We start from the raw sequence: 20,186 nt of genomic DNA on the forward strand, positions 1-20,186 counted from the left end.
GGCTGATTAGTTTCAAACAGGAAATTTACCAATAAAGTTTGTTGGGGCGCCTGGGTCTGGAGGACCCTGATGTTCGGGTGAGGAGGGGCCGCTGCTGCTGCCGCCACTGCTGCCGCCGCCGGGTGAGGAGGCAGTACCGCTGCTGCTGCTGCTGCCGCCGCCGCCGCCACCGCCACCCCATATCATTTTATAATCATTTTTATTTCTGTGGCATGATATGTAATGTCACCTATTTCATTTACTATTTTACTATTTCAGTCTCTTTTTCTTTCTTCTCTACATTTATGGAACTAAGAATTTGTCAATTTTATTGATTTTTTCTAAAGCCAATTCAGCACTGTTGGTTTGTTTTTGCTTTCTTTTTCTAATCACTTTTTTCTAATCATTTTTCTTCTAATCATTTTGCTTTTTTCCCCCTGTTGTTTATCTATGTTCTAATCATTTTTCCGCTTACTTTTTCACTAGTTTGTTCCTGTTTTCTAGTTTTTTGAAGTGTAATCTTTCTTCTCTTTAATGTAAGTTTTGCTCCTAGCACTGCTTTCACTGTGTCCTTTGAGCTTCCTCATTTTATAGTTTTTATTTCCAATTGTTTCAAGGATTTTTTGTCTTCAGAAAGTGTAATTTTTTGTTTTCAGTTTAGTGGAATTATGCAGTATGTCCTCTATCTCTGGCTTATTTCACTAAGCATAATGTGCTTCAGTTACACCCATGTTGTCACAAGTAGCATGATTTGTCTTTATTTTTAAGGCTGAATAATATTCCTTTCTCTGTATATACCTTATGTTATCTACTCCCCTGTGGGTGGGCATTTAGTTTGTTTCCATGTATTGGCCTCTGTAAGTAAAGGTGCCAGCTCTGTGAGATCCTAATATTGATTCCTTTGGAGGTATATCAAGAAGGAAAATTGCTACATTATATGGTACTTCTATTCCTAACTTTTGAAGTAACTCCATGCTGTTAGTTATTTGTGTCTTTACCAATAAACATTCTATCAGTGTACAAGCGTTCTCTTTTCTCTGCTGCCTCACCAACAATAATTCGCTACTGTCTGTTTTATAATTGTCATCGTAATAGACTTCAGGTAAAATCTCGTATTGTTTTTGATTTGCATTTTCCTGGCAATTAGTGATGTTGAGAACATTTTGAGATATCTGTTGGCCCTTTGTATGTATTGGTATTTTTTCTTTTTTAGAAATGCCTATAATCAACAATTTAGCCAAATTTGGTCATTTGTTCTTTCCTTTATGGTTTTGCTCTGTTTTTGCTGTTGACCTATAAAAGTTTTTTGTTTTTATATTTTTGACATTATTCTTCTATCAAATAAACAATTTGCAAATATCTTCTACCCATTCCATATTACTGCCCTTTACAATGCTGATTGACAGTCATTTCGTAAATTGAGCTGAAAGACAATATCATCTTTTGCTCTGAGTCTCTTTCAGGGTGTTGAGGTTACACTGAATTAGTCCCGTTACATATTTTATTTATCAATTCTTTTACTTTAAGCTGCTATTACTCTTTTTCTTCATTTATATGCAAGCACATTAAACATTGGACGGAGCATTAGGTTTGTCCACTGTGCTGCTCCACATGGCAGGCAGACGTTTTAGTCTAACAAATACCCACCACCTCCCCCAGTCCTTTTCCATTCATACAGGGTATGTTTACATAGGCACCGATTCAGTGGGCTGTTTTCCCACCTGGCAATATGCCTGTATTTTCTGTTAACACCACTTTTATCAGTAGTTTCAGAATACAACCTGCTTTATCATGTCCTTAGGAATTATGAGACAAGGATTTAAAGATAAAATAAGTTCCTTGCTTTGAAATAATTTCTGATTCCAGCACTTGCAGTTGTAACCCTGCTTCTGTGACCACTGTATCAGGAAGGAACAAGAAAGTTGAGGTAATGTGGGGCAGAAATCAGACATTAAACCATCACCCTCCCTCACCCCCTCATCTCCACATCCACTTAAAAAAACAGAGAAATCTCTCTAGTGGGACTCCCTTCATTTGTCAACTGCTGAGTGTGAGCACACACTGTGAGGCTGAGGAAGCCCTTTCAGACCTGTATGACCCCCTCCACAATTTTTTCACACTTTGTAGAAAACTTTGGGTTCTAAGTTAGAATTAGACTGAAAAAACTCTGGTTCTTTCATCAATCTTTATCACCATTAATCTGCCTGACTATTGCCTTTGTTAATTTCAGAGTAGATTTTTAATTCTGAACTTCACTTTTTTTTCTGTCGAATTTCTCCAAGTTGGTTAAACAGAGTGGACTTGTTTGAGGGATTGTAATTTTGGTAGAAAATGAGGGTGTCTCTTTTGCCTGCCCCATCCTTGACACTGTGATATCAAGACTTTTTCATTAACCACACCAATGTCCATTTTATAGACCTTATTTCTTAACTATCATCTGAAGATTTCCACCCTCTTGGAATGAGTTCGACGACTGTCCCTTTTAGTTTTCATCTTAGTTTCACATCTCTCGATGTTTTCTAAATTTATCTTATGAGTATTTTTAATAACTATTTAAAATTTTACTCCTTTCTGGGATGGATACTTAGACTCTTCTCTGAACTTTCCCTTATTCTCTTATTAATTAATTTAATGATTTATTAGTCTCTGCAACTCCCATGTGGGAAAACTGAGACAACAAGTCAGTATGGCTTCCAGGACTGTTACTGAATTTTGGAGTAGTACATTGCACTGGGTGACTATGTGATAGGGGCCCTATTGACTACAGCATTTATTACAGCTGGATAATGGTTGTGTCAGGCAGGTTAAGGCACGCTACAGAGCGCTCTGGCATATTTCAAAATGATTTGCTTTTTGTCCTTCCTGTGCTAGAAACACGAGGTCAGCTTTCTTCAGAATTTCCTGCGGGAACCTGGTCGAGCTCTTGGAGGTAAATTTCACAATAACGGGTGGCCTCCCTATGACTGGGTCCAGCTGGAGTTTTTTACTCTCAGAATTGTCCACACGGAGCCTTCAGGAATTGGTGAGTCGCAATTTCACAGTCAGGTTTTCCTTCCCCTGCACTTGTTCCCATGGTGGTTTCCCAGTTGAGTTTCTGTTTCTGTGGGCCATGACTGCCTATATTCCACCATTTGTTTCTCTAATCTTGAGGGCAGCAGTTCTCCCTGTGTCATCTTCTCTCTTATGAATTGAAGAAGAGGTTTTGATTTTTTAATTTCTTTAGCCTTTTATTTTTGTTTAGAAAGAGAAATTACTTTCCCCCTCCTTACATGTGGACCTAGAAATGTGGATGGTGCTTTTTAAAGTATCTTCTTGATCTCTACGTGAGTAACCAAATAGTTATTCTTCACATCATTGTAAATATAATGAATTACAGTAGTAGCATCCTTATATCACGCTTTTTAAAATTCATATAATGAACTCAGAAAATTCTTTGTCAGTCTTTATGATCTTTCGCTCCTTGTCTATAAGTAAATATTAATTTCTCTTACAGCTAGAGAGGAAGAATAAGTTCTAGTGTTCTATAGACTGTTAGGAGACTAATAATTAACAGTAATTTATTTTATATTTTCAAATAGCAGGAAGAGAGGAGTTTGAATGTTCTTAAAACAAAGAAATAATAAATGTTTGAGGCGATGGATATACTAATTACCTTAATTTGATCCTTACACATTGTATGTGAGTGTATGTATCAAAATATCACGCCATATGACATGAATATGTACAATTGTTACTTGTCAATTAAAAAAGAATAAGAAAAAAACATCGGTTTTTTCAGATTCTTTATTTGCTCTTTTTCTTTTTTCAATCTTTTAGGTTCTCTAAAAGCCATTTTATTAACTAGGATTACCTGAAGCACCACTGAATTTAGGCTACTTTCCAACATTTTCATCCTTAGCTTAGATTTCTGCAAACTGTTTAATTATATGTCTATTGCCACCTAGACAGCCCAATTGTTGGATCACAGATAGAGCAAGTATGATGTGTCCAAGTCTGTGCCAATTTTCCCATCATATTCTTTTTCTATTTTAAAAATTCACCTTCCAAGACCAGTGTCTATGTAGCTGTGATCATGCACAAAGCCTGGAAACAAAACTTCTCTCCTTACATTCTGCTCACCACATTAATACCACATTCTGTTTTTTCTTTCTTTTCATTTCTTTTTTAAAGAATTTCCTTCCTGCTGTGTATGGTTGCTGCTGTGTCCTGCTGTAGGTGCTCACCTGTCTCCCTGTCTTCCTCCCTCTCACTTGCACTTCCCGTTCTCATTCTGGGGATGAGTGTGAAAATTCATATCTGGTCATGTAGCTTACCTGCTTTTGCACAACCTCATTATTCACACCCTGTGGTTTGAAAAGTGGCAGTGCTTTCAACCTGGGATGGCCAGAAGCAATTATTTGGCATGTAGAAAAAAAATTCCACATGTTTATGTAAATTCATTTAGTTTATAAGTAATTAAAAATCAACAATATGTTCATGAAATGTTTTGTTGTTTGAACTAAGTTAAATATTTTAGTGCAGAACCACTATATAATTAGTTTCTTCAACATTGTGTTTATCTCTTATCATAGACCAGGACCACACACCTACACACGATGCTGTGTGTAGTTTCCTTAATGCAGGTTGTATTCTTTGTGCTCTTTTGACTGAACTTTTGATGTTGCCCCATAATCTTGACAACACGTTGTTCATGTGGAAGAATTTAACATATTTGGCTTTGCAGTAAAGTGCAAACTGAATACAAAATAATACCATATTATTTTGTTCTTTCTTACCTCAGTCTATGTTAAAATTTTATCTAAATTAGTCCATTTAACACATTATCCCCTGTATGGATTTCTACTTATGTCTTCATACCTGATTGTAAGCTCCTTGGAGGAGCAGACTTTTATTCATACTTTCATCATCAGCAATTAGGATGGCTCTAGATTTATAAGGAAAGTTTTCTGATAGCATTTTTGGTAATTAATAAATTATTACAGTGGCTGGATATTTATTCTGTGGTTTTACTTTCTGTCATATATGATGTACAAAGAAGCTGCACTTTATGAATGATATTTAAGACACATACACACACGAAAGTGTGAATTTTCAGATTCCTGTTTTGTGACCCAGAATTGGTGACTTGATTTACAAAGAAACATGTTTTTATAGGTATTGCTGTCATTTGAGAACATGGATGTGGACTTCACCTGAGAAGAGTGTCAAGACCTGGATTATGCTAAGGTAACCCTGTACAGGGATGAGATGCTGGAGACCTACAGCATGTTGTTGGGTGGATGAAGCTCCGTAGTAAATCCCAGCAGCCACATTTTTTCCTATTGGTAATTACAGGAATCATTTACAAAGTTTAATGCTATATAGAAGGATTCTACTTCATGGAAAATATGATAGTCACACCTCTCTTACAAAAGTTTCAAATTGGCCTCTTCATTGCACAGTTTCTGAAAATGAGATCTTGTCACACTTACAAGGATCTGACTTAGTTTTACAGATTTCTACACTATTTTGGATTAACAGGGCACTGATTTAGGAAACCTGAGGTGATCTTCAAGTTGGAGTAAGGATCAGAGCAATGGATGGCTAAAGAATCTCCAAAACAGAGCCTCCCAGGACAGTCACCACACACTGGGCAGGGAAGCTGGGAACTGTGAAGCCCAGCAGATGCTGGCCATGTTCAGCTTTGAACCAATTTTTTCATCAGATCCTAGACATGAGGACAGCTGGTCTGACTCCACAAACACAAGCATTATGGAATCTCCAACGCTGGCTCTCATATGTATACCTTCACCTTTTGTATTCCTGAATTTCCTTTTATGTTTACCCAAACTCTAATTCCTACCTTCCACTTCTCAGACCGTATTTTTGCTATTCACTACCAATCTTCTCAGTTGCTCTTTTCCTCCATTTGCATGCACATTGTTTTAGACTGTGTAAGTTCATACTGTCTCTTGTTAAAAAAATTAGAAAGTCCTACAGCTGTGTAACTAATTAAGAAACAATATTGATTTCTAACAGATCTGGAGGTTAAGTTTAATGTTGTGGCGGTGCGTCTGCTGAGGGCCTTCTTCCTTTGGGGGCTTTCTGCAGAGTCCAGGTGTGATGCTGGGGATCACATGGTGAAAGCGGCAAAACTGTGTCCACTTGCTTTTTGTCTCTTTTTATAAAGCCACTTGTCTACTTACTGATAACCCATAGAGCAGTAACTCATTACGCCATGAATCAATAAATCCACTTGTGGTGGCATAGCCCTCCCTAGCTAATTATGCTGCAAAGGCTCCATTTCTCAAATACCATAGTTGAATTTTTCACCTTCTTAACACTGATATGATGGGAATCAAGCTTCAATCTGAGTCCTGGGGGCGTAAACCGTAGCAAGATATTAATTTACATTCTGCTGTGAACAGACTGTCCTCATGTCAAGTGCAGACAGGCTGGGCACTTCTGTGGAGCTCACTACATTCCTCTGTGATTGCTAATTGGACAAGTGTATTTTTTCATTTTTTCAATATTGTTGTGATTCATTTTGTTTACACTTTGTGGAGGTGGGTTACTCCTATTTGTATTTAAGTCCTGAATTGTCTAAGTTGATCAGGCCCACATCTTACCTTTTTTTCTTTTTTTTCACTGAAGTATTTGCAGATACTTTTGCATACATGTGATGTCTAATGTTATGCTAGCTTTCCATTCCTTTTAATATATTGTGCAGTAAATCTTTTCTTTTTCATTATCACTTTTACATCTGTTCTTAGTTTCATTTAAAAATCTATGTCAACTTCCTTTCCACATCCACAAATGCCTACCAGAATCTGATTGGATTTCCATTCAACTTAACTCTTAGTGGGAATCCACTGTATCGATGGTGTGGGCCATTCCTAGGACTCGAGATTACAAATGAAGTGATGGGGGTACAGTGTGATGTTTCCATACGTGTATAAATTGTGAAATGAGCAAATCAGACCCATTAATATATCTATCACCTCATACACAACATTTTGAAGTAAGATATTTAAACTTTATAAAACAACTTTGAAATATTCAACACGTTAATTTTTGTGAAGTATATTCACTATGCTGTGCAATACATCACCAGAAGCATTTCACCCTGCCTAACTGAAACTTTGTACCCTTTGGCCATCTGGTCCCCTTTTCCCATGAACTTCGATACCACCCCTTAGCTTCTGGTATCCTTCATTCTATTCTGTACTCCTATTGTGATTTGATTATCTTCCTTTAAAAAATATCTATTAAGGACTATTGACCATTTTTATTAAGGCTTTACTGTTATTGAGTCTTTTGAATCCCTTATATATTTTGGATATTTTGCCCATAATGAATATATGACTTGTAAATAGTTTCTATGAATCTGTGGGTTGTCTTTTGTTTGTGTCATTGGTTTTGGTATGCAGAAAATTCTCAGATGTATGCAATCTCACTGTTTTATTTTTACTTTAGTTGTCTGTGCTTTTGGAATGATATCTAAAAAATCATTGCTCAGACCAATATCATAGACCACTCCCATTAGTTTTTCTTCTAGTAGTTTTCAAATTTTAGAAAATCATGTTTAAGTCCTTAATTTACTTTAACTTAATTTTTGTACAAGGGTTGAGACAAGGGTCTTATTCATTTTCTAACATTTGGCTGGGAGTTATCATAACACCATTTACTAAACAGACTGGCCTTTCCTCTTTGTGTGTTCTTGGCACTTTAGTTAACAATCAGTTTGCTGTAGATGTGTGGGTGTACTTATGGGCTATTTATCCTAATTCATTCGTCGATGTGTCAGTTTTCTGCCAGTAACATGCTGTTTTGATTAGTAAACTCTGCAGTATAATTTGAAATTAGGTAGTGAAAATTAGGTAGTGTGATTCCTCTGGCTTTTTTTTTTTTTTCTCAAGATGATTCTTTGCTGTCTGTGGTCTTTTGTGATTCTATACATATTTAAAATTTTATTTTATACTTGTGTAAAGAATGACCTTAAAATGTTGATTGGCATTGCATTGAATTTATAGAGTGCTTTGGGTAGTAAAACCTATTTAATTGAATATTTCAATAAGTGAACATGAGATATCTTTCCACTATTTGTGTCATATTTAATTTTTTCATCAATGCTTTACAATTTTCACTGCACACATTGTCCACATCTTTCATTATATTCACTGTTAATTTTCTTAAATGCTACTGTAATTGGGATTGTCTTATTTATTTCTGCTTCAGATAGTTGTTAGTGTGTAAACACAATACTGGTTTTGCTATGTTAGTTTTGTATTCTGTAACTACACTAAATTTGCTTTTAAGTTCTAAGAGATTTTTTTTGTTTGTTTGTTTGTAATTTGGTGGAGCCATTAGATTTTTCTATGTGAAAGACCACGACTATTTTCTTTTTCTATTTGTTTCCCTTTCATTTCTTTTTCTTGCACAATATCTCCTGTTAGAAATATCTTCCCGAAACTTACTGGCTGGAAGTTTTATATTTTCACTGCTTAAGATGGCCCTAGCTTTGGGCTTGTCCTATATGGTATTCATTCAGTTAATGTACATTTCCTCTGTTAACGGGGAAAAAGTACAGTAGAGAAAAATATCTTCAAATATGTTAAGCTTCTTTGTGAACATAAAATCATATTAAAATCTGGAATGCATACCATGGCAATCAAAAATGCATTCAGTGATAGAAGACTAAGAGATAGTTTTTTGTGTGTGAAAGATGTTTGGTAAGGGTATCTTAACCCTTAACCATGGTGTTGCCAGCACCATGTTAGCCCAAGTGAGCTAACCAGCCATCCCTGTATGGGGATCCAAACACTTGGCCTTGGTGTTTTCAGCACCACACTCTCCCAAATGAGCCATGGGCCGGCCCCAAGAAAAGCTTTTATTGGCATAAAGGGAGAAGTTCACATAAGCTGCTTAGAAACAGAGTTCATTGGTTCTGGAGGCTCAGAGTCAGATTTGTCATCAGTTCATTGCTTGAGATGCCATTATCTGACAGGTTTTTATTGGAAGGTCTTAACTGAATTACTGTAATGGCAAACAATGTCTAATGATAAACTTTGTTGCAGAAATGTGTTTTGTATAATCCAGGGGACACATAGAAAAGTGAAGGGACTTTTGATGGGTTTTTAGAAAGTCCTTCAAAACAATTCTTACCTCAGGCAAGCAAGCATGAGCCTCCCTTCCTTGTGCCTTTCCTGGATCTATTTTGTCTTGATCTTACAGAAAATGATTTCATGAACTTTTACGTTTCCCCCTTTTGATCAAGATCTTTCTTTGAAAACGTTACTGATAAATTAGTCCAGTGTCAGATTTCGTGTCCCTTGATGCTGCGATCAACCTGTTGCAGTCACTGGATCTGATCTAATATCAGGGAAGGTAATGAACAACTGCAAGTAAGTGTCAAGATGTTTTAATTATATTTGAGCAGTAAGGAGGGCAGGAAAAGGGGCTTCTGTGCCTGGGTTGCCTAGGTGTCATGTTTAAGTTAATCTGTTTTGTAGGTATTGGTTGTTATCTCGAGCACAGTGCAAACATCATTTTGTCAGTAGTTGCATTTCTGCCGAGCTTTAATAGAAAACAAGTACACAGTTTTAAAAGAAAGGAATGAAGGAAAGATGCCAACTTTGTGAACATTCTACATTGCATGATGGTTTTAAGCCATGTACCTACAGTAAAAGACATTCAATTACATAGATCAAATGACAATGGAGAACTAGGTGAGGCTTATGGTAGCCATGTGGCTTGCTCTCTCATTTTATGCAACTGAGTCTCAATTTCCTCAGACTTTATTCAGGTACATCATGCAGTGTTCACAATTATAAAGACATCACCTTGGGCCGGCCCGGTGGTGCACTGGATAGTGCGCCGCTTGGGAAGCGTGGCGGCGCTCCCGCCCGAGGGTTCGGATCCCACATGCAGACCGGTTTCTGCTCACTGGCTGAGCGAGGCGTGGGAGCAACACCGAGGGTTGCGATCCTGTTGCCGGTCCCCGGTCCGGTACGGGGGCAACACTGAGGGTTGCGATCCGTTGCCGGACACGGAAAAAGACAAAAAAAAAAAAAAAAAGACATCACCTTACTTAGTTAATAGATAATCAAGAACAATTCTATTATCTGAGACTACCCTCACTAGAAATGTTAATATGCTGTTGTGCAGCAACAGCCTTTGCAGTGGAGACTGCAACATTCCTAGTGAGCAGATTTCTTATCATTTCTTTGTTAGCGGCTGCAGCATACTTTGCTCAAGAGATCTGCCAAAGGAAGAAAACCCAAAATTCCAGAATTAACTATGCAAATCATGTTTGACCATTTGATGTAGTGGGAGGGAACTACTGCAATAACTATTCTAATGATCTGTTTTAGATCTATTATTAAGTATTGATAATAGAGGGGTCAAATATCCCAATCCACATTGACCTTCTACTGTCCAGTTGTCTGAATATCTGGAAGCCCAAATTGAGGCATTCCACCTATAGAAATGAATGTACTTGGTACAAGCACATGAGTCTTTCACTTTTGAATTATTGTGTGTAAAGGAATTATACCAGGAGTAAGTAGTAAGTTATATTACTACATATTGCTAATGATTCCTCCTTTTGGGATTGGTTTCAATAACATTATATATATATATTACATAATATATATATAATAGCAGCTGCTCAGTGGGCATGATCCCAGGGTATGAGGGTGGATCTTATCTCACCTCACCTGCTCATTTGGCCCTTTCTCTGCATAGAAGCTGGTGGAGACAAACCTGAAGGCTTTGAAGATGCAGCTGTGCTCTCTGTGTGAGACAGGAGACTGCCCACCATCACTGATGGGCTCTCTCTTCACAGCCAGGGGGCAGCAACCATGTGGTAAGATGCATAGTTGGAGATGGAGAGGGCAGAATGAGAAAGAGGTGCTTACCACTTTCCACCAGCCCACAGGTAGCTGTTGCAAGAGAAGGACAAGGAGCTCCTGGAGGCTACTATCCAGCAACACCAGCACCTGCAGCACCTGCACCACTGGTGGGCAGAGCACCTGTCACACTCAACAAATGTATTCTCCTGTCCTCTTCACCTTCTTTCTGTGTCTGTCCACTACCTCTTGTCTCTCCTCCACCCATCCCACTTCTTCCCCGATTGCACCTTCCTATGCCACCTCTTACATCCAGTTGAAGGAAGACCTGACAAGTGTGGTGTGCAGGATTCTGCTCACGTCCTGAACATTCATGAAGAGGTTGGTCCAAGAAAGGTGGAAAGTCCTCATATTCGGTGGAAGGGAGCAAAACCAGCACCTAAATGTGGCTAGGGGACTGAGGGCAATGAGAGCCATGGGAATCCTAAGAGAAATGTCAGGAAGGTAGGGCACTCTTTCTATGGACATAGCAAATGCAAAGAAACAAAGGCACAATGTTGGTTGGGTGAAGTTTGGTATGAGCAAATAGATCGTGGAGACGTCCTAGCCCAGATGTGACCTCCCAAAGACAAGTCCCAAGTTCCTGGAAGTCCTTGAGGAAACTGACCCACAGCTGCCCACTGAGCATAAACTGATACACTTACAGGCCAGGAGGACACACCCAACCATGACCATTCCTGAGAGGACTGTGGGAAATAAAGACATTATTCTGGTGCGACCCACTTCAGCTGAGCCTGTGCTGATTGAGGGATGGAGTTTGGCCCAGCACCCCAAGTCCCTGATTGTTTGTAAAGACTTTGCCTTGCTCTACCTGCAGCCAGGACCAGAGTTTTCCTAACTTCTGGTTCCCTGGAATGCTGACATAAGTACTCATAGGATTTTGGAGCTCTCAAGGTAGAGCGATGAGGAGAGTCTCTCCACCTGGGCCTGGAGGATCTGGGACCCACCAGACTCTCACAATTAAAAAAAAAGTCAGTGCTCTTGGATCCAAAGCCAGTCAGTTCTGTGTTATACTTCCCACTGGTTTAATGAAGAAAAAGAAATGTAATTTGAAGCTGTGTGTAGTTTGTCCTATTACAGACATAAGACACATAACTGACTTTTTGACAGGAACATATCTAATATATTCAGTGTGAAGAAAGTCAATCAACGTCTTAAGTTGTGTATACCTCATGCAGAGAGTGTGGTACTGATAACACCAAGGCCATGGATTCAGATCCGAATATAGGGATGGCTGGTTAGCTCACTTGGGAGAGCATGATGCTGACAACACCAAGTCAAGGGTTAAGATCCCCTTACTGGTCAACTTTTATTTTAAAAAAAAAAATCTATGTAGTGCAGTACTTTTGACAACATATTTAACAAAATATAGTGAAGTTAGAGTGGCAGTTAATGTCAAAAATCCTGAAGGAAGTCAGACCAAACTATTTATTATAAGTGTACATATTCCTTCTCCACAGTTATGCTGGGTTCCATTACAAAAAATTTTTAACAAACATTTTTATGCATAAATGTTGCATGTGAGGTGGATTTCTTTTGCATTGTAGGCTGTTTACCACAATCTGTTTTCTTCCCACTCAATGGAGTAGCACCTCCTAACCTTCAGTTATGACAACCAAAAATGTCTTCAGACAAATGTCCCCTGGAAGGCAGTGTCACCAGTCATTTAAATACTGGTAACACTCAAAATGTTAAAAGTACAGGGCCGGCCCAGTGGCGCACTGCTACAGTGCGCCGCTTGGGAGCACGGCGGCGCTCCCACCGAGGGTTCGGATCCCACATACAGACTGGTTCCCGCTCACTGGCTGAGTGAGGTGCGGGGGCAACACTGAGGGTTGCGATCCCGTTGCCGGTCTGGTCCAGTACGTGCGTGACACTGAGGGTTGCGATCCGTTGCCGGACACGAAAAAAGAAAAAAAAGAAAAAAAAAATACTCTTACACTCCATTTATCATTTCTACTTGAAAATCTACATTTATTGCATAGTTTTCTCTTCATTTCAAATTCTGACATAAAAAGTGCTGAAAGTTTTCTTGAAAGCGTTGACACATTAAAGAGATTTAGAAAGATATTTAACTTTATTTCCACTGTTCAATGAGCTGTCCCAATAAGAAGTCTCACAACTATTGCATTCTTTCTCCCCATAATTTGATTTTCCCAAAAACTGACTTGGGTATAAATGGTGACAACACAGGATTCTCTTCCCATATACAAGAACTGGCAAATTCTCTCAGAAAATTTATAAAGTCATTTAGCTGGAGTGCACTGCCTGTGTTGTAGTGCAAACAGGGCACACATAAAATGGCTTAACAGGAAATAATTTCTTATATAATGTGTAAATGGACAATTTGGGATAGTGGTGAGAATATCCCTGGTTTCTTCAATTTCTTCTATTTTAAATTAGGGTGGATTTCTTTCACCTGTGGCCCCCAACTCCACCCAAGAGTCATCTTTATTCAGTTTCAGAGAACATGAGAAATCAGGAACAACTGAATGGAAATTTTTATTTTGTTGCCTGAACTGGAAGTAATGCTCACCACTTATATCTACATTCCCCTGAACAGAGTTAAATTATACAGTCATCCATCCATCTATGGAATGCTCAGATTTCAGGCTATGCAAACAAGAGAAAAGAGTGGTTTTATTTTTAAAAGACACAGTCAGTTCAATCCATATAGAATTTCTCCCCTCTTTAAATCCTCCAATGTCTGCTATGATGTGATTCCTTTTTAGTTTTATTTATTTATTTTGTGGTGCATGGCTGGTATGAAGATCATTTGTGTTATGATTGCCAATGTTAAATGCTCTAACCATAGCCAGCCTTGAAACTTTTGAAAAAAGATGTTTTCACACTCATTACACTCCTCCTTCCAAATCTGAGGGTTACACATCTGGTGATTCAAGAAACTACTTACCAAAAATCCTCAAAAATAAATAACAATAAATGAAACACTTCTACAACTGAAAAACAACACTGTACAACAACAATTTACATAGTATTCACATTTTTACCAGTATTATAAGTAATCTACACAAGATGTAAAGGACACAGCAGGAAGTGAATTGGAAATACACAAACACTACACCATTTACAGAAGGGACTTGAGCATCAGCAAATTTTTAAATCAATAGGGGATCCTCAAGATATTCTTCAATAACTGAGGACAATTGTATATTTATAGGTCTTCTTGATGCAAGTTCTCTGATGTCTTGAGGTATGACTTCTCACAAAATCTTTTCCCATACAAATTACATTCACGAGATTTTCCTATGTGTAGATTCTTTTTTGTCTGTTAGGGGGAATTCCAGTACAAGGCCTGTCATATTACATTGATAAGGAGTTTTTTCTTGTGTGAGTATCCTGATCTCTTCTCAACTGTGATGTTGTAAAAATACCTTTTCCCACATTCATTTCATTCACGTGGCTTCTCACCTGTATGAATTCCCTAATGCATGCTGAAGGTTGACTGTGGTTAAAAGCTGTTCCACATTCCTTACATTCATATGGTTTGTCATGTGTGTGAATTCACTGATGCCTGCTGAGGTGTGACTTTCAATTATAAGCTTTTCCACATTCTTTACATTCATATGGTTTCTCAGCTGTGTGAATGCTCTAATGCAGTCTGAGGTGTGACTTTCAGTTAAAAGCTTTTCCACATTCTTTGCATTCATATGATGTCTTGCCTGTGAGAATTCTAATGCCTGCAGATGTGTGACTTTAACTTAAAAGCTTTTCCACATTCTTTACATTCATATGGTTTCTCACCTGTGTGAATTCTCAGATGCCTGCAGAGGTTTGACTTTAACTTAAAGGCTTTTCCACATTCTTTACGTTCATATGGTTTCTTGCATGGTGAATTCTCTGATGCCTGCAGAGTTGTGACTTTCGATTAAAAGCTTTTCCACATTCTTTACATTCATATGGTTTCTCACCTGTGTGAATTCTCTGATGTAGTCTGAGTTGTGACTTTTGTTTAACAGCTTTTCCACATTCTTTACATTCATATGGTCTCTTACCTGTGTGAATTATCTGATGCAGTCTGAGGTGTGACGTTTGCTTAAAAGCTTTTCCACATTCTTTACATTCATATGGTTTCTCACCTGTGTGAATTCTCTGATGCCTGCTGAGGTGTGACTTACGCTTAAAAGCTTTTCCACATCCTTTACATTCATATGGTTTCTCACCTGTGTGAATTCTCTGATGCCTGCTGAGGTGTGACTTACGCTTAAAAGCTTTTCCACATCCTTTACATTCATATGGTTTCTCACCTGTGTGAACTCTCTGGTGAATGCTGAGGTGTGACTTTCGGTTAAAAGCTCTTCCACATTCTTTACATTCATACGGTTTCTCACCTGTGTGAACTCTCTGGTGAATGCTTAGGTATGAGTTTTGGTTAAACGTTTTTCCACATTCTTTACATTTATATGGTTTCTCACCTGTGTGAATTCTCTGATGCAGTCTGAGGTGTGAACTTTGGTTAAAAGTTTTTCCACATTCTTTACATTCATATGGTTTCTCACCTGTGTGAATTCTCTGATGCAGTCTGAGGTGTGAACTTTGGTTAAAAGTTTTTCCACATTCTTTACATTCATATGGTTTCTCACCTGTGTGAATTCTCTGATGCAGTGTGAGGTGTGACTTTCGATTAAAAGCTTTTCCACATTCTTTACATTCATATGGTTTCTCACCTGTGTGAATTCTCTGATGCAGTGTGAGGTGTGACTTTCGATTAAAAGCTTTTCCACATTCTTTACATTCATATGGTTTCTCACCTGTGTGAATTCTCTGATGCAGAGTGAGGTGTGACTTTTGCTTAAAAGCTTTTCCACATCCTTTACATTCATAAGGTGTTTTCCCTGTTGGAGTACACTGATGCATTCTGAAGGGTAACTTGTTGTTAAATGTTTTTCTACATCCATTACATTTGTATGGCTTATCACCTGGGTGAGGTCTCCAATGCATGCTGAAGGCTGACATTTGGTTAAAAGCTTTTGAATTTTCCTTACATTCATATGTTGTTTTACTTTTGTGAATTCTCTGATGCCTGTTGAGGGCAGATTTTCGGACAAAAGCTTTCCCTGTAGATGTTCCCTGATATGAGATAAGGTGTGATTGCTTAATAAAAGATTCCTGACACTCACTGTATTTATCATGCTTTTCTCCTGTGTGTATAATCTGATGTTGAGTAAGTCTAGCGTTTTTATAGGATATTTTCAAACACACAACACATTGAAAAGTTTTCTTCCCTACCTGAGCTATCTCTTGGGCAATGACACATGACTCATTACAGGCTTTCCCATATTCACTATATTTACAAGTGGTCTCACCCATATGAATTTTATTATATGCAAATATTATTGGCAATGTATTGAAGGATTGTCTGTTTCCACTATATTCATAAAGTTGTCCAGCTGGAATCTTAGGATGCTGACTGAAATGCTCATGATGACTGTGTGATTCCTCACATATATTATGCTCATAAGCTTTCTGTACAGCACACACGGCATCTGTCTCTGGAACAACTGCACTCTGACATTTGTTAAACTCCTCATGCCTCACTCCTGAATAGTTTTCATTATTTATAACCAGATTTAAAGTATCCATTGAATATGCATTCACTGATTTTCCTAACTCCACTCTCTCCTCAGCTGATTGGTTGCCATTGATGATTACACCTCGCCACAAGTGTCTACCATGACTTTCTTGGCTCCTCTCAATTAGGTCATTGACTATATGGACATCTGAAATGACAAAAAAATACCCACATCCATGAGCCACACATAAACATATTTTATTGCATGCTCATGTAAAGGTAGAGAAGTTTCTCCCAACTGAAGTAATAAAAGATTTTATAAAAATCAATAATGCGTATTGGTTTCAAGAGTATATGGGTTTTCTTTATACCCACATAATGTTGTGCTGTATTAATATATTTTCTTACATTATGTCACATTCTTCTTTGCTTCTTTACTCACTCTTCTTTTCAAATCATGATGAAATATGTGATAATTCTTACCTTTTCCCTAATTGCAGATTTTAAATAATTGCTTATCACCTTCCATTTGTTTTCTTACCCTTTTTAAAACTCTACTTTATTACTACAGTTTTACCCTATTTTATTTTTATAACAATAGTGGTTATCTCCTGCAGGTCTTTTTCTCATTCTTCTGCTTTGAATATGGCCAGGTTTTCCATCATTGACTACTTTCAGGTGCAGAATGATCCAATTTTTCATCACACATGGAGGAAAATGACTTAGGTTAAGAATTTTGCATTAATGTTACTATACATTTTACTCTTCCTTAGGAAGTGGCTATAGGCATGTGGAAATTTTTCAAATAATATCTCCTTTTTCCCACCCTAAACAGAGCCTCCCACAAATTACTCACTTAACCTGACTTCCTGTGCTTCAAAAAACCATTACTCTACAGGAAACTTCAGTCCACCCCTACAGACACCATGCTGGTCTAAAATGTTTGGTTCTCCAACCAGGGCTTTGCCCACCATCTTTGAAAAGGTGCTGTTGACTCCTTATAGAATCAACCTGTATCACCTTCCCAAACTCTGGAACACACACTCCCACTTGATAATTCATTCCTCATGAAAGCTTTAGTATTATGCACTGGAGCTTTGCGTGGCTACTATGCTCATAAAAAATAGAGTCTCCTGTACATTTCTAAATTTCTTTATTTTAGAATAATTTTTACAAAGAGAATAGTAACTTCAAATTCCACTTCCAAACAGCAATCTCAGACCCTCAACTTGAAAGCGTTGGTTCACTTGACCTTCATATCATGAGTCTCCTGGTTCTTTTATAAAATCTAGAACTCTTCTTTTCTATGCCCTGTGCTAAGTCTGTCTCAGGTCCATAATTTCTGATGTGTTGGTATAGAAGGTGCATACCGGGACCTCTTCTTTTCTTATCAACTTTCTATGTGATATCCTGCATCACTTTGGGATTCTGCCAAGAATCACCAACAAAAACAAGGCCGGTACCACATGCAGCCCCTAGATCTTGAAATGCTCAGCCTCCAGGATAGAACAGGAAGACATAGAGTTTGTTTATTCATAAATTACCCAGTTACAGATATTCTGCTTTAAGAAACACAAAAGGAAAGAGTCTGAAGAACCATGTCCATGAGAGTGTAGGACATGAGGGCAAAAGAGAATATCGAAAAAGTAAATAGCAAACATAAATGTCAAAGAAGAGAAATGTAGGGATTATATTTTAGGAAAATACATTGTTAAAATACAGCAAAATAAAATATGGAGAGGTATATGTATGAGTCCATCTGAGAGATTATATAATACATGTGTTTGATGCAAGGAGATGAGCCAGCCTCAGCTCATGGACCTGTGGCAATATTGCTAGAAACAGCTGAACACAGTCAAGATCTGCTGGGTTTTATTCTTCCTGGACTCTGCCCAGGATGTGCTTACTAACCTGGGAGGCTCTGGTTTGGGTGTTCTTTTATTATCCATGGCTCTGCTCCTTTCTCCAACTTGAGGATCACCTCAGGTTTACTAATGCAGCACCCTGTTAATGGGAGGTAATATAGGACTTTATAAAACTGCAAAGCCAGATCCTTGGAAGAATGACAAGAACTCAGCTCCAGAAATTACACAATAAAGAGGCCAGTTGGGAACTTTTGTTTGATGGGGATGACATGTTTTTCATGAAATGTAATTTTACCAAATAGTATAAAACCCTATAACAAACTTCTATTTTTATAAAAAAAATAACATAATGAATCTCCTGAAAATTACTGGGGTGTTTCACTCACCCAATGACACCAGGCTCCTGTAGGTCTCCAGCATCACATCCCTGTACAAAGTCCTCTGAGCATCATTCAAGTCCCTCCACTCCTCCCAGGTAAAGTCCACAGCCACATCCTCAAGTGACACCAACTCCTGTAATGGCACATTGATCTCAATTCAAGCCACCAGCCCTGGGTTGCAAAGTAGGAATCTCAGTCTTCACACTTCTGTGTGAGGATCAGTGTCTTATGCATTAAGGTGCTGCTTTTCTATTCTCCATATAGTGGAGGGGGAAAAAACCCAGCAGGAATAATCCTGTCACCTTAATAATACATCAATTGCTAAAAATATGATTACAAAGCTTACCTTATAGCTATGAACCATTCTTCTTGTTAGTTATAAAAGTATGAATAAAATGCTCCTTCTCCAAGAAGTTTATAATCAGGTTTGAAAACATAAGTATAAATACATACCTGAACCAGTGTGTTGGATTAACAAATTTTGACAGAAGTTGAATAGAGAATGGGGAAAGAAAGACAAAATACATTTCTATGGTGCATTCTGTTTGCAAACCACTGAAATGCCAAAGATGTTAAGCTCTTCCATGTGAACCACATGTTCTTATGAGTATGAGGCAACAGTAAAACTGCAGTCACAAGAGCAAAGGAAGAAATGGCACATTAATGGAACTACACATGTGGTTTTGTAAATACAAATCAGTTACATTCTAGATTTGCAATTTAATAGTCATCCACAAGAGGAATAGAAAAAGCTCTAGAGAGAATCAGAGCAGAAGAAAACAGGGTGGTTGAAGGCCAGCTGCATTAGAACAGAGAGCAAGGCTGGTTAGCTAGCTCACTTGAAAGAGCATGCTTCTGTTAACACTAAGGTCACTAAGATCCCCATACAGGCCAACCAATAGAAAATAAATAAATAAGTAACAGGTAAGAAGCATACAGAAAAGGAAAGTGATACAGAAACAAAAAGCAGGAAGACACAGTGGTACTAAATTCCTGTGCAGAAAATAAAAGTGTTTTATTCTCAAGCTCTCTACATAATTGTAGCTAATTAGGTACTGGCACTGTAAAGTGTAGCTTTTAGAATGACAGAAAAATAGAATGGGCAGAAATAAAACAGACTTGAATACATTATACTTGAAATATCGGTGGGAATGTCCAATTTGCAATTGGATACATGATTCCAGAGTTCAAGAGATCTAAGCTAAAGATAAAGATTTGGAAATGTATTAGTCCATTTCTGCGGCTCATAACAAAATACTTGGGAAGACGGCGAACAGCTGAAGATAGATCTACCATACGACCCAGCTATCCCACTGCTGGGAATATATCCAAAGGAATGGAAATCATCAAGTCGAAGGTATACCTGTACCCCAATGTTCATCGCAGCACTCTTCACAATAGCCAAGAGCTGGAATCAGCCCAAATGTCCATCATCGGATGAGTGGATACGGAAAATGTGGTATATCTACACAATGGAATACTACTCAGCTATAAAAACGAATGAAATACTGCCATTTGCAACAACATGGATGGACCTTGA

General features: G+C 38.0%; 1 protein-coding gene across 1 annotated transcript; it reads right to left on the minus strand.

The window, feature by feature from the left end:
• Positions 1-14,159: 14,159 nt before the first annotated feature.
• LOC103610728 (zinc finger protein 260-like) lies at positions 14,160-18,686 on the minus strand. Its single transcript, XM_008594834.1, is given in 6 exon segments — positions 14,160-14,495; positions 14,578-14,653; positions 14,737-15,715; positions 16,022-16,609; positions 18,313-18,405; positions 18,653-18,686. Coding segments are annotated over 6 exon segments (2,073 nt in total). The 3' UTR covers positions 14,160-14,192.
• Positions 18,687-20,186: the final 1,500 nt, after the last annotated feature.

This window comes from Galeopterus variegatus, unplaced genomic scaffold (genome assembly GCF_000696425.1).
Source record: "Galeopterus variegatus unplaced genomic scaffold, G_variegatus-3.0.2 Scaffold11674, whole genome shotgun sequence".
Taxonomy (NCBI): domain Eukaryota; kingdom Metazoa; phylum Chordata; class Mammalia; order Dermoptera; family Cynocephalidae; genus Galeopterus; species Galeopterus variegatus.